This window comes from Bufo bufo, chromosome 8 (genome assembly GCF_905171765.1).
Source record: "Bufo bufo chromosome 8, aBufBuf1.1, whole genome shotgun sequence".
Lineage (NCBI taxonomy): Eukaryota > Metazoa > Chordata > Amphibia > Anura > Bufonidae > Bufo > Bufo bufo.
In genome coordinates, this window is record NC_053396.1 from 15,796,923 (window position 1) to 15,816,719 (window position 19,797).

General features: G+C 47.8%; 1 protein-coding gene across 1 annotated transcript; it reads right to left on the minus strand.

Annotated features, from left to right (window-relative positions):
• Nucleotides 1–1,327: 1,327 nt before the first annotated feature.
• On the minus strand, nucleotides 1,328–10,556 carry LOC120977859. Its single transcript, XM_040406006.1, has 2 exons — nucleotides 10,511–10,556; nucleotides 1,328–3,122 (listed from the first exon to the last, which is right to left on the minus strand). The coding sequence occupies exon 2, from the start codon at nucleotides 3,109–3,111 to the stop codon at nucleotides 2,329–2,331; it is 783 nt and encodes a 260-aa protein (XP_040261940.1). The 5' UTR covers nucleotides 3,112–3,122; nucleotides 10,511–10,556; the 3' UTR covers nucleotides 1,328–2,328.
• Nucleotides 10,557–19,797: the final 9,241 nt, after the last annotated feature.

Here is a 19,797-nt window from a genome sequence, read left to right on the forward strand (position 1 = left end):
AATAGAGAATGCCCCGGAGGATTTAGTGCCGTCCTCCCCTCCACTGCAAGGCCGACCCAGGGAGCTACAGAAAAAGGGAGTACCACTACTACACCCATTCGGCACACCATTACACTCACATATTGCCCCTGCGGTCTGGCATTTTGCAGTTCCAGCAGGATTTTTTTCCCTCTGTACCCTCGGGTAACCCCAGAATTCTCACATTGCATTGTCTCGACCTGTCTTCCACTAGGGCAGCGGGGGCGGGCAGACAGGAAAAGATCGGGAGCATCTAGTTCCGGAAAGACCAGGGGAAGAACGGTACAATCGATGTCCACAGAGGACCAGCCGAACATCTATAATCCGAGACAAAGGAGCCACCGTGGTCAGTCAGCAAACCCCACCGCCGCTGTACATGTTTTCCGGCGTTCGACAACGGATCAGGCAAGCGGGCGGCACAGGCAGGGTCGGGGGACAGGAGGGAACGCAACGTGATCACGTCATCACCATGGCCTCCTCTGACCATGGATAATTAAAGGTCAACTTGGATAAAAAGAAATTTTTTCTATTATTGTGTATTGCAATTTTTAAAAGCATTACTAGAAAATGGACACTAGAGGGCGCACCAACTACAGGAAAAACTGTCAGGGATTTTAAGTCAGTGTGCTTCTAAGATGTAACCGCGGCAGGAGGGGGGGGGGGCATTCTGACACGCGATGATTAGAGGCCGCCATAAACATTACACAAATTACATTCCTGCTAAATTCAGCAGCATTGGTGCACGGTATGAAAGAGCGGCCTGTTAAAATTCAACATGCCCAATCCTGTTGTTCTCAAAGAGGTGGCTTACTGCACTCCTCCTATTAAGAACACAGGCACAGCTGCAAGCAAGGAGGGGGGGGGGGGTCATTGCTATTAATAATGCTGTATATCACATTGCTCGTAAAGGACTTTTCTTATAACTGCTCACAGTCACGGGCGGTCTAGGACTTGCACCACACTCCGCTCTGGATCCACGGAAACAGGGCCAGATTTTTTACAACAGTCTCAAGGTAGCTCCACATTGTGAAGCATTGAAGCTGAGGCAGGAGTTGCTGTAACGTCATGACTCGAGGGCGACTCCATGTTGACTAACAAGTAAAGGACCGATATACTGCCCTGCACAGGAGGACACTGCGTCCATGCCCGCCCCTGAGGTTCACACAGTACAGTTTATGGCTCCTCCCTCGAGGATCCACAACCTAAACTGCCCCGGTGTACGATTTTCTCCAGTCTTCCTGTTATGTGGAAATAAAATAGATGTATTTCTCCAATACATCAGCACCCTGTAGACTTATAATAAGAACTGTGAAATTTAGCAAAAATATATTTTATTTCAAATAAAAGAAGAAAAGGGTTAGTAATTGTTCAGCATGGCTACTGCAAATCCACTAAATAGACAGACTTAAAGGGTTTGTACACACACAGAACAGGGCCTCCAAAGTGAAGGAGAGTGCACTGTGCATGCGTGGCCGCCTCCAATTACTTCTATGGGAGGTCTGAAAAGAGGCGAGTAAGCGCGCTCAGCTTTTTCCAAGACTCACATAAAAGTGAGTGTTGACCGCACTGCGCAAGCGCGGCCACTTCTCTATTTTCAACAATCCCATAGAAGTGAAAGGAGGATGGCCGCACTTGCGCAGTGCGTGCGCTTTCTCTTTGGGAACTCTGTTCCAAAGATAGGTGTGGGTCCCTGAGGCAGGACCTCCAGCTATCTGATATTGGTAGCATATCATGCCACGAGTGTGCGAGATGGACAACCTCTTTAAAACTTAGACTTAAAGAGGTCACCCCACCATAAGAAGTCAACACTTATCCACAGCATTCTTGTGATTGGTAGGGGTCCCAGCGGTCAGATATTTATCATCCCTCTTGCGGAAAGGTGATACGTTCTTATGGTGGGACAACACTTTTAATGGGAGCATAGGAACTTAGTATCAGAAATGTGGAGCTCTGATAACATGATGACGCCTATACGTACCAGCGTCCAGTATAATTAATATGGAGTTTTGGCACCATCTAGTGGACAGATTGATAAAACACTTTAACTGTAGGTCAGTAGTGGATCAAAGGACCATGCACACTATCCATGAGCATAATATGTCCCAAAGTTCATATCATCTAGTCAGATCATCTCCAGTTCTTCACGTCCAGGTTCTCCGGAGAACACACACAATAGATTATCTCCAGTTCTCCACATCCAAGTTCTTCGGAGAACACACAATAGATTATCTCCAGCAAGTGCATCTGTGATCAGACAGTTAGGAGACCAAACAATGTCCACTGAGTTATGTTTCGGTCATCACAGTTAAGTCAACATACGATGCCACTCTCAAGGTAGGGGTCACCAAGTACATGCATGACTTTCACATGATGTCTTGATGTTCCCTTGACCTCAAAAGTCTCTGGGACTAGTCCGGTCTTATACATGAGTTCCATGAGCTCACGGGCTATGGTAAAAGACTCTCTCTGCTCAGTTACCTCTTTTTCTTGAGGTGAACTTATCTCTGTTAGGTGGACATTACCAGTCACGGGGCTTGGAGGTCTTAGAACTGTGCAGTGGGGGCTGTGTCCTCTTCTCTGAGTCACAACTGAGACAGAGAAGACCTCTGAAGATCTTGCGTTACCAATGTTCCTCATGTCTTCCATGACCTGTCTGAAGACAGAAAGACCTTGGCCTTGCTTTGACAGAAGAGAAAATACATTCTTAGAGAAGCAAAGTAGGGTCAGAGTTGCTTGCTCCTTGGCCACGGCCAACACTGTGATGTTCTCCTCATAGTTCTTGGCTAATGCCTCTAAGGTTAACTGTGTGGACCGAGGCTGAATGTAGAGGAGGGGGTGGAAATTGGCCTCTTTTCTGGAAAAGTTACCCAGTTTTTGGAATGGGACAAAGGCTGTGCCAGACTGGGACAACAGAGGAAGGACAGAGACAAAGATGAGTAGCAGGGCAGCCGCCAGAGCGACAGAAGGAAAGAAGTCAGAGTCTTTAGGAATCAGCGCTGTTGATGGAGAAGGGTCTGGACATCCTTCTTGGTCTTGTACATGGAGTAACTTCTCAGATTCTGTATTTGAGACATGGTGGTGGTTGTGAGCCATCCTGGCTGCATCTGAGGAGACAGAATGGTGGAGGCCTTTGAAAAACCAAACTAATTCTTAAAGGGAAACTCCAACATGGACAATATGATCGACCCCTATGGTCTTTTGCAGCCAAACAAATACAAGGGCTGTGAGGGAACATGAGGCTGGTGCTTTTTCCTATAGTGTACAAGCACAACCACCACTGCTGGATTGCAGGGTGGTCGTAACCCCTGGAAAGGAGCCCTGTGTAATGTGATGGAAAAAATAATCCATCCAGCAAAGGAAGCAATATGGATAATAATACATTAGTAAGCGGCTTGCATTAACTTCCTCTACATGATAAATGCCATTTGCTGAAGTGAGAGGACCCCTTTAAAGAGGACCCGTCCCCTCTCCTGACTTGTCTGTTTTAGTAACTACATGCACTCCTACCATTAATGATATGGTCCCTTGGGATGGTGAGAGTTTATAATGCTGCACAGAATGATAAGAATCTCAGAATAAACCCGATCGGAGGCCTCATTAGCATCGCCCCCGGGCAGACGGAGAGGCGAGTCCCAGCACAGAACAGGAACGTCTGCCCTCGTAGATTAGCATATCCTCAAAAAGCATTTCCCCTTTAAAATACCAAAATTCAATGTGAGCTATAATGGCAGCCGCTTGGTTGTCACCCAGCTTTCCCTAGACTAGGCCTTGTTGACGGCCGCTAGTCACGTCTGTCCCCGGGACAATGTGTGCCGGCGCTGGAACGATGAACAACTTGTTTGTCAGGTTACAATGTCAGAAAGCGCTTGGAATGTGGATCAATAAGACGCCGGTCCCTGGAGTCACACGTCCTCCCAAATCCTCCACACAGCGGACACAACGCCGCCACACGTATTACCGCCACTGTGTAATACAGGAAGGCACAAACTTTTATGGTCCGGGATTGTCCTGCCATAAAGCTGGTCAATCATTGTATGTGGAAATGTTTTACAACTTTCTACTATACCCTGTGCTCCAGTACCTCCCAACTGGACAAGACCAGCGGCACAGAGCGCGACACCACCATTTTTGTAAACTTTTTACAGCCACCCGATCCCTATCCAAACATGCGCAATTCTACCACAGAGTAATAGTGCCCCTTTGTGCTACACAGTAAGGATTTATAGTAGTGAGTAATGAATGTCCCCTTAGTGCCCCCCATGCAGTATGATGCCCTATAGGGCCTCCTATGCAGTATGATGCCCCCATAGTACCTCCCATTCAGTATGATGCCCCCATAGTGCCCCCCATGCAGTATGATGCCCCCATAGTACCTCCCATTCAGTATGATGCCCCCATAGTACCTCCCATGCAGTATGATGCCCCCATAGTACCTCCCATGCAGTATGATGCCCCCATAGTACCTCCCATGCAGTATGATGCCCCCATAGTACCTCCCATGCAGTATGATGCCCCCATAGTGCTTCCCATGCAGTTTGATACCCCCTTTGTGCTCCCCTGCATTATGATGACCAATTAGTGCCCCCATGCAGTACAATGCCCCCTTAGTGCCTCCTAATGCGTATTATGTCTTATAGTGCCTCCCATGCAGTATGATACCCCCATAGTGCCCCCCATGCAGTACGATGCCCCCATAGTGCCTCCCATGCAGTATGATGCCCCCTAGTGCCTCCCATGCAGTATTATGTCCCATAGTGCCCCCCATGCAGTACGATGCCACCTTAGAGCCTCCTAATGCAGTATTATGTCTCATAGTGCCTCCCATGCAGTCTGAGTCCCCCTTATTGCCCCACATGCAGTATAATTCAATCTTAGCACCCCCATGCAGTACGATGCCCCCATAGTGCCTCCCATGCAGTACGATGCCCCCATAGTGCCTCCCATGCAGTACGATGCCCCCATAGTGCCTCCCATGCAGTACGATGCCCCCATAGTGCCTCCCATGCAGTACGATGCCCCCATAGTGCCTCCCATGCAGTACGATGCCCCCATAGTGCCTCCCATGCAGTACGATGCCCCCATAGTGCCTCCCATGCAGTACGATGCCCCCATAGTGCCCCCCATGCAGTACGATGCCCCCATAGTGCCCCCCATGCAGTACGATGCCCCCATAGTGCCTCCCATGCAGTACGATGCCCCCATAGTGCCCCCCATGCAGTACGATGCTCCCATAGTGCCCCCCATGCAGTACGATGCTCCCATAGTGCCCCCCATGCAGTATAATTCCATCTTAGCACCCCCATGCAGTACGATGCCCCCATAGTGCCCCCCATGCAGTACGATGCCCCCATAGTGCCTCCCATGCAGTACGATTCACACTTAGCACCCTTACTGCCTGTATTATACCCGCCTAGCTCCACTACCACAATGAACAGAACTAATCCCTAGGTGGCGGCATCTCCCGGCCCCCGCTGATAGCCAATGGTGGGGGGTCGTAGGGTAAATGGTGGAGCCGACGGCCTCCCCATTGTTTTAGGCTCTATCTGCCTCCTAAGGACACAAATACAGTGGAAATCAGGACATGCAGAAGCCTTCCAGGGACAGAGGCATGCCCCACCACTGTCAAGATCTCTGCTTGCTGTCAGTGAATGGGGGATATCATTCCTGTTCACATCCAATACTGGAGAGTTTGCTACAAATTGATCCACTCTAGGCAACTCCTGATACCCGTATCTGAACTTAAAGGGGATGTCCAGGATTAGAAGAAAAAAAAAATGGCTGCTTTCTGCCACAAACAGCGCCACACCAACTCCATGGATTGTGTCTGGTATTGCAGCTCAGCTACACTGGAGCATTGGAAACAGGGGGCAGAGCTGCAATACCGCCCACAGCCATGTTTATTGTAATTCTGGACACCCCTTTAATCTGACTCTCGATGATGACTCTCCTCCTGTGGACGGCTTGTGTCTTTTCACCTTATTAACACCTCAGCCAAGTCAAACATCCCTATCAGCCGGGGAGTATTTGCACAATGGGCCCCATCCATCGTCAGCTCCAGGCGCGGGGCCAGGATATAATATGCCACCTCGTCTAATTGCTCCCGGATTAGTTGCGGTGAGCGTTTATGCTACTGCCAACAAAGTTGCCTAATCACGCCTCATTAGATGCATTTAACCAAAACAAAAATTGCCAAACACTTAAAGGGGTTGTGCATGCCCTCATATGGGGGAATGGGTCCCCCGCTCTCAGGATTGGTGGGGGGCTGACCACTGGGACACGAGAATGGTGTCAGACCCTCATGATCAAATACTTATCCCCTATACGTTAAAACTTTTTTTTTTCTCAGTTCCCAGAATTTGGGACCATGATGCTTTGCAACAGGTTTTCATTGCATGATGTCGTAATAATAATAATTTTTTAGCTCTCACCCATTCACTGACAGAATGCAGAGATTTTAACACTGATGCAGAAGCTTTTATTATGCCTATATACTTAAAGCTGTACCCCCCCCCCCCCCTTTTTAAGATGAGCCATCCTATTAAAGGGGCTGCCCGAGACTTTCCAAAGACAGTCCCACTCTCGTGTATTGGCCGTGCCTGGTGTTGCAGCTCAGCTTTAAAGGGATCATACAGGATTGGAAAAACATGGCTGCTTTCTTCCAAAAACAGCACCACACCTGTCCAAAGGTTGTGTGTGGTACTGCAGCTCATTCACTTCAATGTATTGAGCAGTAATACCCGATGGAACCCATGGACAGGTGAGGTGCAGCCATTTTTTTTCTCAAATCTTGGACGACCCCTTTAAGTAGCATAGCCGTGGGATATGCCCTCCTTTCACCAATGACGCTGTGTGTGCCTTATAGAAATGACATCCAGGACATCTGCTTCTGCTGATCATCAGATCCGTCATACAAGAGGGATCTGACATTTTTTGTTTCTTTGGTGACTATTGTAGCACTTGTGCTTGCTGTCAGTGAATGAACGAATGGGTGAATAAATGTTTGTTGCAGTTGCGGGTACCATAAACTCCTGTCACTGATTCAACCCAATCTAGTTGGCAGAATGCCCTGCCGTCTGACCACTAAAACCTTTGGCCATATTAACGCCTACCCTTGGCCCGGCAGGGATGGATCAGCCTCCAGATTAATTACTGTACTAAACAGCCGAATTAACGAGTTAATGCCACAGGCTATTTAGCAAAGGCTCATTATTCGTAGGCTTAAAGGGGATCTCCGCCTAAATGTGAAATCTGATTATTAGGGCAGCAAGAGGCATGGTTAGACCAAAAAAACGCTTTTCCCCTCCATTTCTGCCTTGAACTGACAGTTTGCTAAGGACACACATTACCTAGCAACACAATATGAAAGCCTCCAGTTGTTGGGCTGGGTATCCCAGCAACCAGTCTGTCTAATATGACAAAATTGAACAGATATGCCAAATATGAAAGGGCATCGGTCAGCAGTTTTGTACCTATGACACTGGCTGACCTGTTACATGTGCACTTGGCAGCTGAAGGCATCTGTGTTGGTCCCATGTTCATATGTGTCCGCATTGCTGAGGAAAATGATGTTTTAATATATGCAAATGAGCCTCTAGGAGCAACGGGGGCGTTACCTTTACACCTAGAGGCTCTGCTCTCTCTGTAACTGCCGCGTCCTCTGCACTGTGATTGACAGGGCCAGGCAGATGTGATGATGTTTGCACTGTCTGGTCCTATCAATCAAAGTGCAGAGAGAGCAGAGCCTCTAGGTGTAACGGCAACGCCCCCGTTGCTCCTAGAGGCTCATTTGCATATATTAAAACATCATTTTTCTCAGCAATGCGGACACATATGAACATGGGACCAACACAGATGCCGTCAGCTGCCAAGTGCACATGGAACAGGTCAGTCATAGGCATAAATAGCTAGGTCTATACTATCCACACAAATCCATATACAGTGAGCTCCCCCTAGTGGAGACAGCAGGTATTCAGAATTCTGATATTCATCTATGCAGTAAGGCTACATGCACACGACAGTATGTGTTTTGCGGTCCGCAAATTGCGGATTCGCAAAAAAAAAAAAAAACGGATGGCATTCTGTATGACATCCGTTTTTTTTGCGGATCCGTTTTTTTTGCGGATCCATTGTAATAATGCCTATCCTTGTCCGCAAACTAGAAAAAAATAGGACATGCACTATTTTTTTTGCGGAGCAACGGAACGGACATACTGATGCGGACAGCACACGGTGTGCTGTCCGCGTTTTTTGCGGACCCATTGAAATGAATGGGTCCGCATCCTATCCGCAAAAAAAAAAAAACGGAACGGACACAGAAACAAAATACGGTCGTGTGCATGAAGCCTAATGCAGAGTTTCCCGGTACAGATGGGATACGGGCAGGACATATCATTGGTAGATCCTTTGTCTTGATAAACGGCTGGTATTTTCCCTACTTCCCCTGTGCGCTGTGAATGCCGTCCCGCGGCCGTTGGTAAACTCTATATCACTGGCTATAAAACCAACACAACAGGTTTGTCTTCTGCCGCGTTCCTCACTTATTCCTCTGCCTTGACCCGTAGTAACCCACAGAAGCCCCAGTCACTGGTACAATGGAGACTGTGAAAACAACAGGTACTTAGCTCGGATGCTGGGGGCGCGGCAGAGGCACGGTACCCCCCTCCCCCCCAGTCCCCCCTCCGTGGCCCATTTTGGCAACCATGCTTGTGACAAACATTGGCTGTCACCCGGTTTTATGGGGATCCTAGTCATTGTACCATTATCGCTGCTGCGCCAGTTTCCGTTCACAGGATGCTATTATTTGGGTTGCCATGGCAACCCCCGCCTTATGTAAGGGGCATTAGTCCGGGGCTAGATGACAACATTGATGTAAATGATGTGTAGTTTGCGTCATGTGACTTCATCAGATTTTTTTCCTTCAGGCTGGCATAGGAATTTAAAGGGGATGTCCAATTATGACAACTGATGCAGGGCCTGATAAGTGCCTGAACGGTGGGGGGTCCTGCCGATGATGAGAATGGAGGCCTGTGCTCCCCCCCTTGTGAATCACGCACCATTCAGCCGTGCTCTGCTATTTTTGGCAATCTCATAGAGTTGAATGAAGCACCCATGTCTGTTGGTCCATTCAAACAGGGAGCACAGCCCCCCCCCCCCCCCCCCCGTTCTTGTAATCGTTGGAGGTCGGACCCTCCCCTCTCCTGACCAGAAACCGCTGCGGATAGGGGGACGAGTCTTCGCAATGGGACATGACCGCCAAGGGGCAGAGTTTGTGCAAATTTGCCCCAAAGTAGGCAGATTGTGCCCATTTCTGGGGCAGTCCCCATGGCAACCAGAATAAAAGTGCCCATTGTTTACACTGCTGGCTGCATTCACAGATCTGATAAGCGCAGCGTCCAATAGAAAAAGCTCCACACCCGAACCGAGAGCAGCGGCCTGCGGAGACTGACATCATGTTAGGGAAGGCAACGTGAGGGGAATGTAGGGAATGATGGAAAATTCCACCTTGAGTATAAAAAAAAAAAAACGAAAAAAAAAACGGAAAAGCCACCTACTTCCGTAATGGTACATTCCATGCCTACTTTTGTAATGGTACTTTCCACGCACCTATATTGCTGCAGAGCCTGGCCTTATAGCCAAGCTGGATGCATTTCGCCCATTTCACCTCACCCACTATTGGTGGGTGACTAGCGTTCAGCGAACTTGTGTTTTAAGTTCGGCGTCTAAAGTTCGGGTTATCGAAGAATCGCGTTATGGATTCTAAATTCCGTTACGCGATTCTTTGATAACCCGAACCCGAACTTTAGACGCCGAACTTAAAGCACAAGTTATGGGTGACCCCTACCTAGAATCTTGGACAACCCCTTTAACTGCATGGATCACAGGCAGATAATGCACTTTGTATTAAAGGAGTTGTCTAAGACGAGAAAAAAGATGGCTGCTTTATTTAAAAAAAAAAAAAAAAACAGCACCGCCCCTGTCCGCAGGTTGTGTGTGGTATTACAGCTCAGCCCCAGTCACTTCAATGGAGCTGAGCTGCAATACAAGGCATAACTCAGGAATGGATTTTTTGGAAGACAGCAGCCATCTTTTTCTAGTCCCGGACAACCTATTTAAAAGAGACACCGTGTTATGTCCAGAACTGGGTCGCTGAGGGGCGGAGCATGACACAAACATTGAAAGACCATGGAGGAGGGAATTTGTGTCATGCTCCGCCCCCTCAGACCCTGAATTAGTTGTAGCATAATGTGTCAGCCTTGCCTAGAGAGTTCATTCAATTCCATTCATATGAGCCATAATAGAGCAGGGCAGCTGCACGGCATAGTCCAGACTCGTGTCCGTTCGGCTGTTGCAAAACTACAACTCCTAGCATTGATAGAAGTTGTAGTTTCACAACTGCCAGAGGTAAACAGGTCAGAAACTGCTGAGGTAGTCTGCATTCTGCACAGGACACAAAATAAGAAATCTGGTTGGAGATGAAGCAGCGAGTACTTACCCCAACAGCAGGAGAATAGTCTGTGAAGCTCAGCTCCTGAAACTGATAGATGCTAAGGACACTCCCTCTCAGGTAGGGCAGGTGAGTGCAGCACAGGTAACACGCCCCTGGAGACCTAAAACACAGCACAGCTACCCTCCCCCTTCACTGGGCTATGTGCATAGAGATTCATACATTGTATATACACATGTATACATCTAGCTGGCACTATAATAAGGCACTGGAGCTGGCAGTATAATAGAGCACTGTAGCTGGTACTATAATAGGGCACTGTAGCTGGCAGTATAATAGGGCACTGTAGCTGGCAGTCTAATAGAGCACTGTAGCTGGCAGTATAATAGGGCACTGTAGCTGGTACTATAATAGGGCACTGTAGCTGGCACTATAATATAGCACTGTAGCTGGTACCATAATAGGGCACTGTAGCTGGCAGTATAATAAGGCACTGTAGCTGGCAGTATAATAGGGCACTGTAGCTGGTACTATATCACTGTCGTTTGGAACGCTATATTACTGTTAAAACTAATATTTTATTAATTCAACACAAGAAAAGGGAAAGGGAACTACCTATATTAAAATGCTAGAGCACCATCTAACCAATATACGGTCGATGATATGGACCTATGGAGCCGCAGATTGTGGTACATGCGGCTATAGATGGAGTCACTAGAAATGCCGCAACTAGTGCTATACTACAAGCTGGATCATAAGGCCATGGGGCCGTACTAGATCCAATCCACCAGAAGTATGCACTGTGGCGCGGTCAAAAGTGCTCTGAACCAATCCCAGCTAATAGTGCCCTAAACTAAATTTAAGATGGACTAATCCATTGATAAACATCTGCCTGCAGAAGCCGACCTCACTGGAACCATCCGTTCAGAGTGAATCAGATGTCTGAGTGTCGGCTCTGCAGGCACGAATCAAGGGACACTAGGCTAAGCTGGGTGGATCAGAAAGCTTGATTGCATTTGCTCATCAGCTGCAGAGGGCTGAGAACCGCAGACCTCAACTGCAGTGTGAGCACAAACAAGCAGTAGGATCATTAATTTATCCCCACACCACGCTCGACGCGTTTCACCATATTTGGCTCGTCAGGAGCATAATTCTGTGGTTACATGGACAAATGGTCAAAGCTGCTAAGCCTCTGTGACAGAGGCTGCAGCTGTCAGTACGAGGTGGCCGAACGCGGCCGCTCAAGTGCACAGAATATAAGGAGAGTCCTCCTCCCCTCTGCTGAGTCACGCCTTCAGGGCGGCCAATGAGATTGCGGGAGGCGCGGCACCGCCGCATCATCCGTCCCGCCCCCATTGTACCGCCCCCTCTATGAGGCGGGCCCAGATGAATGTCACAACATTCATACATTAAAGATAGAGCTGATGCATACGGCGGCTCACTTGATCCAGCGGCACAGTACAGCAGCGATCGGGATGAGGACTGCTGAGTGGTCATCAGTTCCTCCTGTTGAGGACATCAATCGGTAACGGACAACACAATGACGCAGGGTCACCTCTTAAAGGGACCATGCAGTCTTATTTGATCTCAGGTGGTGACATAAAAGCGAGTCAAATATTAATTTATTAATGATAAGCTGTCCAATGCATAATACTCCTGAGACACAGGGATCTACTTATACCCCTGCTGCACTCTCTTGTCATGTAGGTTATAGAAAACACGCAAAGGAGTTATATTCATTCAATCCATGAGGTTGGAGCGCATATAGGCGGTAGATCCACTGTGTCTCTTTTTGCAACAGACGCCTATCAAAGTCGCCTCCTCTTGGCGATCTTCTAACCACCTCCACAGCCTGAAATTTAATGGCATCCGCATCACCATTATGTACAGTTGACATATGTCTGGCGATAGGGGTATCAGCCCCATTCCGGATGTCATTTAGGTGTTCTGCTACTCTTCTGCGGAATTCCCTTGTGGTTTTACCCACGTATTGTTTTCCGCATACACAGGTGGCCAAGTATACCAGGCCTCTCGTCTTACAATTTACAAAAGATCTAATATTAAATCTCCGTTCAGTGACGCTGCAAATAAATGTCGCGCCAGTCCGAATTGCAGGGCAAGCCACGCACCCGCCACAACGGAAGGTCCCTTTGAGGCTGGTACTCAGCCATGTAGATGTAATAGGACCCTGAAAGAAGCTGTGGACCAAGCGATCTCTCAAACTGCGTCCACGCCTGTATGTAATCAATGGCGCGTCGCCTATCATATCTCCAATATCTGGGTCTGATTTTAAAATACCCCAATAGGTCTTCAACAGCTCTCTCACTGTATTATGTGCTTCATCATATGTGGCTATGATGCGCAACTGCTCTGTTCCCAATGATCCTGGCCTAGGGGTAAGAAGGGCATCCCGATTTTGGGCCAGCGAGTGATGGTACGCCTTGGCTAATACATGTTGCGGGTACCCCCTACTCCTAAACCTGGTTCGTAGCTCACTAGATGCCGTTCTGAAATCTGACATACTAGAGCAGTTGCGCCGTACCCGAAGGTATTGCCCTTTTGGAATTCCCCTCCTCAGGGGCAGGGGGTGGCAACTGTCCCATCTAAGGAGGCTGTTGGTCGCAGTCTCCTTGCGGAACAATCGTGTGCCAATGTTACCCATCCTGTCCCTGAAGATGGTCAAATCCAAAAAATTGATTTGCGATTCCTGGATTTCTGATGTGAAGAATAGTCCCATAGAATTTACATTCAGGTCTGAAACGAACCGATTGAAGTCCTCCACAGTCCCCGACCATAAAATCAGCACATCATCTAAAAAGCGTAGCCACAAATTAATGTGGTCAGCCCATCTCTGATTATCCGCGAACACAACCCCTGAGGTTGTGTTCGCGGATAATCAGAGATGGGCTGACCACATTAATTTGTGGCTACGCTTTTTAGATGATGTGCTGATTTTATGGTCGGGGACTGTGGAGGACTTCAATCGGTTCGTTTCAGACCTGAATGTAAATTCTATGGGACTATTCTTCACATCAGAAATCCAGGAATCGCAAATCAATTTTTTGGATTTGACCATCTTCAGGGACAGGATGGGTAACATTGGCACACGATTGTTCCGCAAGGAGACTGCGACCAACAGCCTCCTTAGATGGGACAGTTGCCACCCCCTGCCCCTGAGGAGGGGAATTCCAAAAGGGCAATACCTTCGGGTACGGCGCAACTGCTCTAGTATGTCAGATTTCAGAACGGCATCTAGTGAGCTACGAACCAGGTTTAGGAGTAGGGGGTACCCGCAACATGTATTAGCCAAGGCGTACCATCACTCGCTGGCCCAAAATCGGGATGCCCTTCTTACCCCTAGGCCAGGATCATTGGGAACAGAGCAGTTGCGCATCATAGCCACATATGATGAAGCACATAATACAGTGAGAGAGCTGTTGAAGACCTATTGGGGTATTTTAAAATCAGACCCAGATATTGGAGATATGATAGGCGACGCGCCATTGATTACATACAGGCGTGGACGCAGTTTGAGAGATCGCTTGGTCCACAGCTTCTTTCAGGGTCCTATTACATCTACATGGCTGAGTACCAGCCTCAAAGGGACCTTCCGTTGTGGCGGGTGCGTGGCTTGCCCTGCAATTCGGACTGGCGCGACATTTATTTGCAGCGTCACTGAACGGAGATTTAATATTAGATCTTTTGTAAATTGTAAGACGAGAGGCCTGGTATACTTGGCCACCTGTGTATGCGGAAAACAATACGTGGGTAAAACCACAAGGGAATTCCGCAGAAGAGTAGCAGAACACCTAAATGACATCCGGAATGGGGCTGATACCCCTATCGCCAGACATATGTCAACTGTACATAATGGTGATGCGGATGCCATTAAATTTCAGGCTGTGGAGGTGGTTAGAAGATCGCCAAGAGGAGGCGACTTTGATAGGCGTCTGTTGCAAAAAGAGACACAGTGGATCTACCGCCTATATGCGCTCCAACCTCATGGATTGAATGAATATAACTCCTTTGCGTGTTTTCTATAACCTACATGACAAGAGAGTGCAGCAGGGGTATAAGTAGATCCCTGTGTCTCAGGAGTATTATGCATTGGACAGCTTATCATTAATAAATTAATATTTGACTCGCTTTTATGTCACCACCTGAGATCAAATAAGACTGCATGGTCCCTTTAAGAGGTGACCCTGCGTCATTGTGTTGTCCGTTACCGATTGATGTCCTCAACAGGAGGAACTGATGACCACTCAGCAGTCCTCATCCCGATCGCTGCTGTACTGTGCCGCTGGATCAAGTGAGCCGCCGTATGCATCAGCTCTATCTTTAATGTATGAATGTTGTGACATTCATCTGGGCCCGCCTCATAGAGGGGGCGGTACAATGGGGGCGGGACGGATGATGCGGCGGTGCCGCGCCTCCCGCAATCTCATTGGCCGCCCTGAAGGCGTGACTCAGCAGAGGGGAGGAGGACTCTCCTTATATTCTGTGCACTTGAGCGGCCGCGTTCGGCCACCTCGTACTGACAGCTGCAGCCTCCGTGACAGAGGCTGCAGCTTTGACCATTTGTCCATGTAACCACAGAATTATGCTCCTGACGAGCCAAATATGGTGAAACGCGTCGAGCGTGGTGTGGGGATAAATTAATGATCCTACTGCTTGTTTGTGCTCACACTGCAGTTGAGGTCTGCGGTTCTCAGCCCTCTGCAGCTGATGAGCAAATGCAATCAAGCTTTCTGATCCACCCAGCTTAGCCTAGTGTCCCTTGATTCGTGCCTGCAGAGCCGACACTCAGACATCTGATTCACTCTGAACGGATGGTTCCAGTGAGGTCGGCTTCTGCAGGCAGATGTTTATCAATGGATTAGTCCATCTTAAATTTAGTTTAGGGCACTATTAGCTGGGATTGGTTCAGAGCACTTTTGACCGCGCCACAGTGCATACTTCTGGTGGATTGGATCTAGTACGGCCCCATGGCCTTATGATCCAGCTTGTAGTATAGCACTAGTTGCGGCATTTCTAGTGACTCCATCTATAGCCGCATGTACCACAATCTGCGGCTCCATAGGTCCATATCATCGACCGTATATTGGTTAGATGGTGCTCTAGCATTTTAATATAGGTAGTTCCCTTTCCCTTTTCTTGTGTTGAATTAATAAAATATTAGTTTTAACAGTAATATAGCGTTCCAAACGACAGTGATATAATTTTGATAGGTGGAACGTATACCTCATACCAGTTATATCACTGTAGCTGGTACTATAATAAGGCACTGTAGCTGGCAGTATAATAGGGCACTGTAGCTGGTACTATAATAGGGCACGGTAGCTGGCAGTATAATAGAGCACTGTAGCTGGCAGTATAATAGAGCACTGTAGCTGGCAGTATAATAGGGCACTGTAGCTGGTACTATAATAGGGCACGGTAGCTGGTACTATAATAGGGCACTGTAGCTGGCAGTCTAATAGGGCACTGTAGCTGGCAGTATAATAGAGCACTGTAGCTGGCAGTATAATAGGGCACTGTAGCTGGTACTATAATAGGGCACGGTAGCTGGTACTATAATAGGGCACTGTAGCTGGCAGTCTAATAGGGCACTGTAGCTGGCAGTATAATAGAGCACTGTAGCTGGCAGTATAATAGAGCACTGTAGCTGGCAGTATAATAGGGCACTGTAGCTGGCAGTATAATAGGGCACTGTAGCTGGTACCATAACAGGGCACTGTAGCTGGCAGTATAATAGGGCACTGTAGCTGGCAGTATAATAGGGCACTGTAGCTGGCACTATAATAGAGCACTGTAGCTGGTACCATAAAAGGGCACTGTAGATGGCAGTATATTAGGGCACTGTAGCTGGTACTATAATAGGGCACTGTAGCTGGCAGTATAATAGGGCACTGTAGCTGGCAGTATGATAGGGCACTGTAGCTGGAACTATAATAGGGCACTGTAGCTGGTACTATAATATGGCACTGTAGCTGGTACCATAATAGGGCACTGTAGCTGGCACCATAATAGGGCACTGTAGCTGGTACCATAATAGGGCACTGTAGCTGGTACCATAATAGGGCACTGTAGCTGGTACTATAATAAGGCACTGGAGCTAGCAGTATAATAAGACACTGTAGCTGGCAGTATAATAGGGCACTGTAGCTGGTACCATAATAGAGCACTGTAGCTGGTACTATAATAGGGCACTGTAGCTGGCAGTATAATAGGGCACTGTAGCTGGTACTATAATAGGGCACTGTAGCTGGCAGTATAATAGGGCACTGTAGCTGGTACCATAATAGAGCACTGTAGCTGGTACTATAATAGGGCACTGTAGCTGGCAGTATAATAGGGCACTGTAGCTGGCAGTATAATAGAGCACTGTAGCTGGCAGTATAATAGGGCACTGTAGCTGGTACTATAATAGGGCACTGTAGCTGGCAGTATAATAGGGCACTGTAGCTGGTACTATAACAGGGCACTGTAGGTGGAAGTATAATAGGGCACTGTAGCTGGCACTATAATAAGGCACTGGAGCTGGCAGTATAATAGGGCACTGTAGCTGGCAGTATGATAGGGCACTGTAGCTGGAACTATAATAGGGCACTGTAGCTGGTACTATAATATGGCACTGTAGCTGGTACCATAATAGGGCACTGTAGCTGGCACCATAATAGGGCACTGTAGCTGGTACCATAATAGGGCACTGTAGCTGGTACCATAATAGGGCACTGTAGCTGGTACTATAATAAGGCACTGGAGCTAGCAGTATAATAAGACACTGTAGCTGGCAGTATAATAGGGCACTGTAGCTGGTACCATAATAGAGCACTGTAGCTGGTACTATAATAGGGCACTGTAGCTGGCAGTATAATAGGGCACTGTAGCTGGTACTATAATAGGGCACTGTAGCTGGCAGTATAATAGGGCACTGTAGCTGGTACCATAATAGAGCACTGTAGCTGGTACTATAATAGAGCACTGTAGCTGGCAGTATAATAGGGCACTGTAGCTGGTACTATAATAGGGCACTGTAGCTGGCAGTATAATAGGGCACTGTAGCTGGTACTATAACAGGGCACTGTAGGTGGAAGTATAATAGGGCACTGTAGCTGGCACTATAATAAGGCACTGGAGCTGGCAGTATAATAGAGCACTGTAGCTGGCAGTATAATAAGGCACTGTAGCTGGTACCATAATAGGGCACTGTAGCTGGCAGTATAATAGGGCACTGTAGCTGGTACTATAAAAGAGCACTGTAGCTGGTACCATAATAGGGCACTGTAGCTGGCAGTATAATAGGGCACTGTAGCTGGCAGTCTAATAGGGCACTGTAGCTGGCAGTATAATAGGGCACTGTAGCTGGCAGTATAATAGAGCACTGTAGCTGATACCATAATAGGGCATTGCAGCTGGTACCATAATATGGCACTGTAGCTGGTACCATAATAGGGCACTGTAGCTGGCAGTATAATAGGGCACTGTAGCTGGTACTATAATAGGGCACTGTAGCTGGCAGTATAATAGGGCACTGTAGCTGGTACTATAATAGGGCACTGTAGCTGGCAGTATAATAGGGCACTGTAGCTGGTACCATAATAGGGCACTGTAGCTGGCAGTATAATAGGGCACTGTAGCTGGTACTATAATAGGGCACTGTAGCTGGCACTATAATAGGGCACTGTAGCTGCCAGTATAATAGAACACTGTAGCTGGCAGTATAATAGGGAACTGTAGCTGGCAGTATAATAGGGCACTGTAGCTGGCACTATAATAGAGCACTGTAGCTGGCAGTATAATAGAGCACTGTAGCTGGCAGTATAATAGAGCACTGTAGCTGGCAGTATAATAGGGCACTGTAGCTGGCAGTATAATAGGGCACTGTAGCTGGCACTATAATAGGGCACTGTAGCTGGCAGTATAATAGAGCACTGTAGCTGGCAGTATAATAGAGCACTGTAGCTGATACCATAATAGGGCATTGTAACTGGTACTATAATAGGGCACTGTAGCTGGCAGTATAATAAGGCACTGTAGCTGGCAGTATAATAGGGCACTGTAGCTGGCAGTATAATAGGGCACTGTAGCTGGCACTATAATAGGGCACTGTAGCTGGCAGTATAATAAGGCACTGTAGCTGGCAGTATAATAGGGCACTGTAGCTGGCAGTATAATAGGGCACTGTAGCTGGTACTATAATAGGGCACTGTAGCTGGCAGTATAATAGAACACTGTAGCTGGCAGTATAATAGGGCACTGTAGCTGGCAGTATAATAGGGCACTGTAGCTGGCACTATAATAGGGCACTGTAGCTGCCAGTATAATAGAACACTGTAGCTGGCACTATAATAAGGCACTGTAGCTGGCAGCATAATAGAGCACTGTAGCTGGTAACATAATAGGGCACTGTAGCTGTCAGTATAATAGGGCACTGTAGCTGGCAGTATAATAGGGCACTGTAGCTGGCAGTATAATAGGGCACTGTAGCTGGTACTATAATAGAGCACTGTAGCTGGAAGTATAATAGGGCACTGTAGCTGGCACTATAATAGAGCACTGTAGCTGGCAGTATAATAGAGCACTGTAGCTGGCACTATAATATAGCACTGTAGCTGGCAGTATAATAGGGCACTGTAGCTGGTACCATAATAGGGCACTGTAGCTGGTACCATAATAGGGCACTGTAGCTGGCAGTATAATAGGGTACTGTAGCTGGTACTATAATAAGGCACTGTAGCTGGCAGTATAATAGGGCACTGTAGCTGGCAGTATAATAGTGCTCTGTAGCTGGTAGTATAGTAGGGCACTGTAGCTGGCACTATAATAGGGGGTTGTAGCTGGAACTATAATAAGGCACTGTAGCTGGCACTATAATAGAACACTGTAGCTGGTACTATAATAGGGCACTGTAGCTGGAACTATAATAGTGCAATGTAGCTGGTACTATAATAGGGCAATGTAGCTGGTACTATAATAGAACACTGTAGCTGGTACAATAATAGGGCACTGAAGCTGGCATATACGCTATAATAGGGCACTGAATCTGGCACTATAATAGGCAGGCTCGAACTGGCCCACCGGGGAGGTGGGGGATTCCTCGGTGGGCCCCCAGTCTCCTGCGCCCCAGATAAGATGGAAGAATAATTATTTATCCTTTCTCAGGAGAGATAATTATTGTAGCCACTAGGTGGCAGTATCACACAGTGATGCAGCCTCCTACTGGTGTAAATTGTACATGAGGCCCTGCAGTATCCTAGACTTCTGGGGCTGCTGGCTGTGAAGGAGGAGAGAACATGTCTGGCCATCCACCTGCCCCAACCCTCCCCCCTTCT